The sequence below is a fragment of the Trachypithecus francoisi genome, unplaced genomic scaffold (assembly GCF_009764315.1).
Source record: "Trachypithecus francoisi isolate TF-2019V2 unplaced genomic scaffold, Tfra_2.0 Lachesis_group0, whole genome shotgun sequence".
NCBI classification, from domain to species: Eukaryota; Metazoa; Chordata; class Mammalia; order Primates; family Cercopithecidae; genus Trachypithecus; species Trachypithecus francoisi.
Window position 1 is genome coordinate 55,031,081 of NW_022681453.1, and position 8,932 is coordinate 55,040,012.

At 49.7% G+C, this 8,932-nt stretch overlaps 1 protein-coding gene across 3 annotated transcripts in view; it reads left to right on the forward strand.

Annotated features, from left to right (window-relative positions):
* The window catches only part of SLC6A1 (solute carrier family 6 member 1), a 43,547-nt gene extending 35,290 nt beyond the window's left edge, over positions 1–8,257 (forward strand). For 2 of the 3 annotated variants that reach the window (XM_033210675.1, XM_033210676.1), the window contains 4 exons: positions 1,946–2,048; positions 4,427–4,527; positions 5,310–5,477; positions 7,580–7,996. In XM_033210675.1, coding sequence (XP_033066566.1) covers positions 1,946–2,048; positions 4,427–4,527; positions 5,310–5,477; positions 7,580–7,684 — 477 coding nt within the window. In that variant the 3' untranslated portion in view covers positions 7,685–7,996. Of the gene's footprint in view, positions 1–1,945; positions 2,049–4,426; positions 4,528–5,309; positions 5,478–7,579 lie in introns of all 3 variants that reach the window. The other variant, XM_033210674.1, reaches the window with a different exon arrangement.
* Positions 8,258–8,932: the final 675 nt, after the last annotated feature.

Here is an 8,932-nt window from a genome sequence, read left to right on the forward strand (position 1 = left end):
CACGCCCAGGGCCTCCTTTCCCCTCCTCTGTTGTATCCCACCTTTCCTGCCTTCATTGAGCATCATTTCTGTGCCAAGCTCTGGGCACATAACAGTGAGTCAGATGGGGTCCCTGCCCTCCAGGGGCTCCCAGGCTGGTGGGAAACACAAACATTGAGCTAGGACATATAGGACAGAGCTAGAGAATGAAGCACCTAACTGGACTGGAGGCACCAGGGACTGCTTCCTGGAGAAGAGGATGTAGGAATTGAGCTTTGAAAGGCCCACAGAAGGCCAGACGCAGTGGCTCATGCCTGTAATCCCAGCACTTTGGGAGGCCGAGGCGGGGGGATCACCTGAGGTCAGGAGTTTGAGACCAGCTTGGCCAATGTGGTGAAACCCCATCTCTACTAAAAATAAATAAATAAATAAATAATACAAAAATTAGTCTGGCTTTGGGGCAGGTGCTTGTAACCCCAGCTACTCAGGAGGCTGAGGTAGGAGAATCACTTGAACCCGGGAGGCAAAGGGTGCAGTGAGCTAAGATCACACCATTGCACTCCAGCCTGCGCAACAAGAGCGAAAAACTCTGTCTCAAAATAAAAGAAAGAAAGAAGAAAGAAAAGAAAGAAAGAAAGAAAAGAGAGAGAAAGAAAGCAAGCAAGAAAAAGAAAGAAAGACAGAAAGAAAGAAAGAAAGAAAGAAAGAAAGAAAGAAAGAAAGAAAGAAAGAAAGAAGGAAAGAAGGAAAGAAAGAAAGAAAAGAAAAAGAAAGAGAGAAAGAAACAAAAGGAAGAAAAAAGAAAGGCCCACAGAAATTAGCCAGAAAGTCAAATTGGAGATGGGCCTTTGAAGTTGACACTGCCCAAAGCTTGCTTTCATTCCCATTTTTCTTTTCTATTGACATGAATGAGAAACGCTCACATAGCAGGTGAATTGTACAATAAATATAAACGACTCTAGCAACATGAGTTCAGCGCTGCGGGTCTGATTTTTATAATCCACAAATCACCCCCCAGATCCAAATGTAGTTCTGCTCCAGAGTTAGTATTCATTCATCCCTTCATTCATAGTTGTCGAACACCTACTATGGGTCTGGCATGACCCTGGAAATTCGGCAATTAATGTGACAGATACTACCGTGTCTGCCGTCTTGGAGCTTACGTTTTGGTGGATAAGACTGACAGACAAATTAGATGATTTCGGAGAGTGTCAAGTGCCCTGGAGAAAAGAGGACAGCAGAATAGAGAATGGCCAGTGGGACAGGAGGGGCGCTCCCTCAGACAAGGTAGTCAAGGGAGGTCTCTCTCGCCAAGAAAGTGACAGTTGGGCTGAGACTTAAATGATAAGAAAGAGCCAGCCAGACGAAGATCTGGGGAAACAGAGCAGAGTAGGTGCAAAAGCCCTGAGGCATTTGAGGGACGGGGCGGGTGGCGGGGGAAGCCAGTGTGGCGGAGACAGAGGGAGTGAGGCAATGGGTGGGAGACAAAGAACCAGCCCATGCGGACCTTGCAGGCCAAGACATTTGGATTGGATGGGATGGGATGGGATGGGATTGGATGGCATAGGTTTGGATTAGATCTCTCTCTCTCTCTGCTTATTTATGTGTTATATTATTGTCTCCTTTAAGTCATGAAAGGTTTTAAGCAGGGGAGAGACATGACTGATTTACACTGTAAAAAGATGGCACTGGTGACCAACTCCTCTTTCTGCCCTCCAACGTTACCAGAAATTGGCATTTTTCTCTACCACCTGGACATTTCCTTCCCAATCCCCAGACTGTCAATGTCCACAACCTCTCATGGTCACAAAGCCCTCAGTGCTTCATCTACTCTACCCTGAAGACTTCTTGCTGCAGTGCAGCCTAATCCCAGCCCCATCAGCCTCCAGAGTCCATGTCATCTGTGAACTGGATGCAATGGCCACCGGGGGCAATGCACCTGTTCTCACCTCTTTTCCTCTTGCAGGGGGGCATTTACGTCTTCAAACTCTTTGATTACTACTCTGCCAGTGGCATGAGCCTGCTGTTCCTCGTGTTCTTTGAATGTGTCTCTATTTCCTGGTTTTATGGTGAGTATCATCCCCTCCTCCCTTATTCAGTCACTCATTCATCTATTCATTCCTTTCTTCAGTCATCATTCAACAAGTGCAATTTGAACCCCAGGTCTTCTCCCTACATTTATGTATTTATTTATTCATCACATTACAATTAAATGAGGTTAGTCCAGGGGTCCCCCATGTTTGGAAGATATAAGAGCAGTTAAATGAATTCATTTAAAATAGGTGCCAACTTTCTTCATAAATTTCGGAATAAAAAGAGTTTTTGGAGATTTTATCCAGAAAAGGGAAACCAAAACTATTTTTTAAAGTTTTAAAGTTATATATTTAACAAAAGCTAGGCTGTAATTAAAAGTGTGCACTATCTTAAAACAAATAACAAAAGAAACATTGATTTTATTTATTTTGTGGCCTAAGTTTCTTGAGCCAACTGCATGACAGTAAAAAATGAAGACATCCTTTCCTGCACCTTTGATCATCCCATCAGAGCAAATGTTTAAAGAAACATGATATTTTGTGTCCCCTTTGCAATATCTACCACCTCATCCCTCTTGTCATTGTCCCTTCTTTTTTGTTTATGTTTGTTCTATATGTATAGATTTAAGGGACACGGGTGCAATTTTGTTACCTGGATATCTTGTGTAGTAGTGAAGTCTGGGCTTTTAGTGTACCCATCACCACATAATGTACATTTTTTAATTTTTATTTTTATTTATTTTATTGTATTTATTTTTTTGACAGAGTCTTGCTCTGTCACCAGACTGGAGTGCAGTGACGCAAACTCAACTCACTGCAACCTCCACCTGCCTGGCTCAAGCAATTCCCCTGCCTCAGCCTCCCCAAGTATCTGGGACTATAGGCGCCCACCACCATGCCCAGCCAATTTTTTGTATTTTTAGTAGAGACAGGGTTTCACTCTGTTAGCCAGGATGGTCTCGATCTCCTGACCTCATGATCTGCCCACCTCAGCCTACCAAAGTGCTGGGATTGCAGGCATGAGCCACCACACCCAGCTGTACATTCTACCCACTAAGTAATTTCTCATCATCTACCCCAGCTCCCATTCTCCCACCCTTCTGAGTCTCCAGTGTCTATTATTCCACCAGTACCCAGTGTTTAGCTCCCACCTTTAAATGAGAACATGCAGTATTTGACATTCTGTTTCTGAGTTGTTTTGCTTAAGATGTTGGCCTCCAGTTCCACCCACATTGCTGCAAAAGGCATGACTTCATTCTATCTTATGGCTGAATAGTATTCCATTGTGTATGTATACCGTATTTCCTTTATCCAGCCGTCCACTGATGGACACTTAGGTTGATTCCATATCTTTGCTATTATGAATAAACACGAGTACAGTTATCTTTTTGATATAATAATTTCTTTTCCTTTGGGTAGATAGACAGTGGGATTGCTAGATCAAATGATCGTTCTATTTCTGGTTCTTTGAGAAATCTCTGTACTGGTTTACATAGAGGTTGCACTAATTTACACTCCCAAGAACACCTGCTCTGTCTAACTGTTCTAATATGGTCAGATCCTCACTGGTCAGTGACTCTGCTTGTAATTTGAGCAGTGCCCAAAGCCACTCTGGTGAACTTCGAGACAACAGTTTGGGGTTTGGGGTTTTTCTTTTTCATGAGATTTGCAGTTCTTCTTTGCAGTTGATTGTCAATTTCTTTTTCTTTTATTTATTTTGTTTTATTTCATTTTTGAGATGAAGTCTCACTCTTGTCCCCCAGGCTGGAGTGTAATGGCACAATCTTGGCTCACTGCAACCTCCGCCTCCCAGGTTCAAGCGATTCTCCTGCCTCAGCGTCCCGAGTAGCTGGGATTACAGGCGCCTGCCACCACACCTGGCTAATTTTTGTATTTTTTAGTAGAGACGGACTTTCGCCATGTTGGCCAGGCTGGTCTCGAACTCCTGACCTCAGGTGATCCTCCCGCCTCGGCCTCCCAAAGTGCTGGGATTACAGGCATGAACCACCGCATCCGGCAGACTGCCAGTTTCTTATAGCATCTGACCATCAGGGAAAAACAGCCCCTGCCCAGGAAAGCCTTTGAAGGAATGGCTGGGATAGATGTTGAGTGGGAGGGACACTGAGAGTGGCAAGGGTTGGGGGGGATCATCTTGTCAGTCTGCTTTTGTTGGTAGATATCTTCACATTAAAGTGACTTGCTCACCTACACAACCCACTTGCTGTGAGAATCGGGCTATTGAAAAATACCTGGTAACGAGGACCCCCAGAGCATTACCCCCACGGTACAAGCAAACTGAGACTCAGTGAGGTTAGGTGACTTGCCCATGGTCACACTGTGAGAAAGTGGTAGAACCAGGCTTTGACTCTGAAGCAGCCACAGCTCATCCATCCCTTCTGCTCCCAATGTCACAGGTGTCAACCGATTCTATGATAATATCCAAGAGATGGTTGGATCCAGGCCCTGCATCTGGTGGAAACTCTGCTGGTCTTTCTTCACACCAATCATTGTGGCGGTAAGAACAAGGCCTGACTAGCCCTATTAGGATGAGGCTAGACCAAGCCCTGGGAGGACTCAGGTCCAGGGAGAAACCTCTAGAGGCAGAAGCAGGTAGAAGAGGCCCCCAGAAACCCTGCTCCTTAATAATACTTCTCTCTACCATTTGTTGGGCATCTATTCTGCACACTGTACGGTACAAGACACATCATATCATCCTCCACAAACCTCAGAAAAGAGGTATTATTGTCCTACTTTACCGCTGCAGGATCTGGGGCTCACCTAACCAGTATCACCCAGCTAGTCAGCGCTGGGATTCGAACCAAGGCCAAGCTCTTGGCACTTGGAGACTCTCCTTCTCAGGGTCCCTTATCCCCACAAGCAGGAGCTGAAGCAGGGGCAGGCCTGGAAGAGGCCACCCGAGGTTCTTGAGGTGGGGGCAGAGCCACTACATATGTTGTGTGCCACGTAAGGGGACCCCGCTAGCGGCACACTGGGAGCTGATACCTCACCCTTGCTCCACTTTTGAATCTGGGAAACTTGGAGGAAGGGGTTCCCTTTTCTAATTAGTCTCCCTAGCGGGGTTGCCTTTTCCTACTGATCTTCCCTGAGAGGGTGTCTTTTTCTATTATGCACAAAGGCACCTTAAGTGCTAGCAGTGGCGCTGAGTGCAGGACTCCTAAGACCTTGGGCCTCTGTAAGGGTCAGCCTCGCGGTAAGGGTGGAGGGCAGTCAGCCTGCTGGCTTCGGGGTGGTCCTTCCTGGGTGACTGACTCCTCCCCTTCCCTCCCCCCTTTCCAGGGCGTGTTCATTTTCAGTGCTGTGCAGATGACGCCTCTTACCATGGGAAACTATGTTTTCCCCAAGTGGGGCCAGGGTGTGGGCTGGCTGATGGCTCTGTCTTCCATGGTCCTCATCCCCGGGTACATGGCCTACATGTTCCTCACCTTAAAGGGCTCCCTGAAGCAGGTAAGCCCTTCCCTACCCTTCAAATTGCCAGAGCCCTTCTCCCACTGTGCCAGGCACAGCCCCACCCCTTGTGGAGCTCACAGTCCAGCTGGGGAGACAGACAAGTCAATAGCCAATGACAGTAGCGTATTAGAGACACTGAGATTAGGGAAAGCCAAGGGGGTCGGAGCAAACAGTCCTCCCATAGCCCTACCTGGGTTAAGGAGGATTAAAGAAGGCTTCCCAGAAGAGGGGATAACAAAGGCGAGGCCTGGGGATAAACCAAACTTAAAAGTAGAAGCAGAAAGAATGTTCCTAGAAGAGGGAGGGGAGGAGAGGTTGGAAAGCATGTGCTAAGGTCCAGGGGTATAAACTGCATTGGGTGAACTGAAGGGAGATCAGTGTGGCTGGAGGGTAAAGTGGAAAGGGGTGTGAGGAGAGGGTGTGACAAGAGATGAGGCTGGGATGTAAGCAGGTCCAGCCAGATCATGTAGGGCTTTGAAAACCAGGACAAGAACTTTGGACTTTATCCTGGTGGCAATGGGGTGTCATGAAGGGCTTGCAACAGATGGAGGGTGGGATCACATTTGCTCAGGGCTCACTCTAGATCTCATTTGTAGGATTGATATAGAGAACATGTGATCTTACCCGCAAGGAAAGACAAAGCACAAAAGACCTGCTGCCCGCAGCAGGGGCCTCACCATCACATAGGGTTCTCTGTCCACGCCCGCACTTTGTAAAATTGCACTGAATTCGTGAGGGAAGCAAAGAAGTGCTGGAGGTGCCACACAAAGAGACATTGATGAGGTGTGTGCAGGCTGAAAAGACGCCACTGGGAGAAGTGGAGAGTCAGAGCGTGAGGGCCGCCCCAGAAGGCCCTGGATGAGTGGCTATCCACTGTAGTTCCCTGGGAAATGCACCTGCCAGACCCAGGGGAAGCGCTCTCAGGTCCGAAGCACAGGGAAGCTGGGCTGCAGGTTATGTGCCACCGTGGAGTTACTGGACCATCCTCCTCCAACCTCAGATGAAGAAACTGAGGAACCACAGGGGTTGAGTAAGCAGGTTCCCAGTTTGGGGAGCTGTGAGCAGAGCCAGGGCTTTCAGCCCTTTCTTCCCAATGCAGTTCCAAAGCTTTCCTTTTCCATGATCCACTGAAGAGCCTCAAATAGCAGCTGGGTCTTAGCGTGGCAAGAGGTTAAGGGGATGCCCTTGCGGAAAAGGGCACAGCTTGTGCAAAGGCCCAGCGGTAGAAAGGGCCAAGACATACCTGAGGCCAGGGTGTGAGCTGACGGGGCAGGATGACGAAGGCAGTGGGGGATCCGTCCACTCAGCATACATGGATGGAACCCTGATGATGTGCCAGACACTACTGTCAGTGCCGGGGACACAGCCATGAACAAGATAAGCAGTAATTGCACCCACCTGGAGCTCCCATTCTGGTAGAGGCAGATAAGCAACTAACAAAATAAAAGCATGTGAGGTGGGGAGGAGCACTATAGAGAAAAATCAAGTAGGTAGGGGGTTTAGGGAGTGCTGGGTGAGGCCTTACTGAGAAGGCGAAGCATTTGAGCCAAGACCTAGGGAGGCGGAGAGCAAGCTGCCGCTGTCTGAGAGGAAGGCTGTGCCAGACAGAGGGCAAGGCCTGTGCAAACGCCCTGGGGCGGGAGCATGCCTGCTGTGTTTGCGGGGCGTCGGGGAGTCCCATGCAGATGGGGTGGATGCGTGAGGAAGAGGAGAGGACCCTGAGGACCGGGAGCGTGTAGGGCCTTGGAGGACTTTGGCGCTGCCTCTTGGTGAAATGGGAGCCTTCCGTGGGTCCTGAGGAGTACAGGGGCGTGATCTGAGTCTGGTTTTCACAGAACTCTCCTGATGCTGAGAGGACGGAATGAAGGCGAGAGTGGAAGCTGAGGGCTGACTGGGAGTTTTTGCAGTAACCCAAGTGAGAGGGGCTGTGGCAGGGGTGCAGTATGTGCGGATGTGGCTGGAGTTTGGGTGTAGTTTGGAGGGAGAGCAGACAGGATGCACTTGAAGAGAGGGCAGGAGAGGGAAGGGGCGGGTTCCCCTTCATCCCAGCCTGGGATTTTCCCCAGAGAGCCTCATGCCTTCCTCCCCGGTACCCACAGCGCATCCAAGTCATGGTCCAACCCAGCGAAGACATCGTTCGCCCAGAAAATGGTCCTGAGCAGCCCCAGGCCGGCAGCTCCACCAGCAAGGAGGCCTACATCTAGGGTGAGGGCCGCTCGCCGACCCGACACTCTCACCCCCCGACCTGGCTGAGTGCGACCCCCACTTGATGTCTGAGGATACCTTCCATCTCAACCTACCTCGAGTGGCGAGTCCAGACACCATCACCACGCAGAAAGGGGAGGTGGGAGGACAGTTAGACCCCTAGGTGGGCCCTGCCATGGGCAAGGATACCCGGTGGCTTCCGGCACCCGGCGGGCTGGTGACCTTTTTAATCCAGGCTCCATCAGCGTCCCACGATCGGCCTTGGTAACCGCCGCGGTAGATCATTTTTATCCCGCCAGGGAGCGTGATGCAGCGAGGCCACATGTGCCCCTGGCTTTTAAACCTGTTCCTGACTGTTCTCTTACTGCCGAAACCCATGACTGTTATCTCGGACTTTGCAGGAGTTACTTTCCCTCTGAACGCTTCTCCATGCACAGGAAAAGGGCATTTTGTACAATGGGGACTTCCCGGGAACGGCTTGCTCTTAAGTACCAGAAGTCAGCGGAGCTCTGGCTTTCCTGTTTTGGTTTTCTCCTTCCCAAGGCAGCTGGACACACACACACAAAAAAAAAACCCAGGGGCGTCCGTCGATATTCCCAGGGCCGCTTCTCCTGCAGTCTGTGGAGTGTCCTTGTCCCCGCCGCCCGAATGAATGAGCGTTCTGCAGCCCGATGTCCCTGTCCCTTCCCCGCCGGGCCATTCTGATTGGACCTGGCCCAGTGCAATCCATCCAGACAAGCCCTGCTTGCTGGAAAACTGCCACAAGCACAATTGATCTCTTTTTATCGCCATTCCAGGGGCCTCAGTCCTACTGGGGAAACTTCCTATACCGGAGCTCTGGTTTCTCTTAAGCTGCCCAGTTTCACAGAGTACAAAACAGTTGTAGGGGAAATCAAGGTGAAGGATCTGTCCGACAGTCAAGACGGATCCACAGTTATCTTTCGGTCTCCTTCTTAAACTACCACCCTCACTGCCACCCACCCCAAGCTGCTGCCACCTCACCTTCCTTGAAATTCCTCAGCGGGAGTCTCCTCACTGCCACTAAAACCCACCCAGCCCACTAACTGAGGAGCTAGTGTTAATCCAGAGGATCCCCCGCAATGTGCTTCCGAGATTCAAAATGCTTCATTGGGAAGTATGATTTATACCTTTCTGGAACTGGGCTCCGTGGTGGCGGCGGCACTTCAAGCGAAGACAGTTTCTTGCAAGCTCCAGTAGCTCCACGTGTCTCATTTGCCAGGAAGATG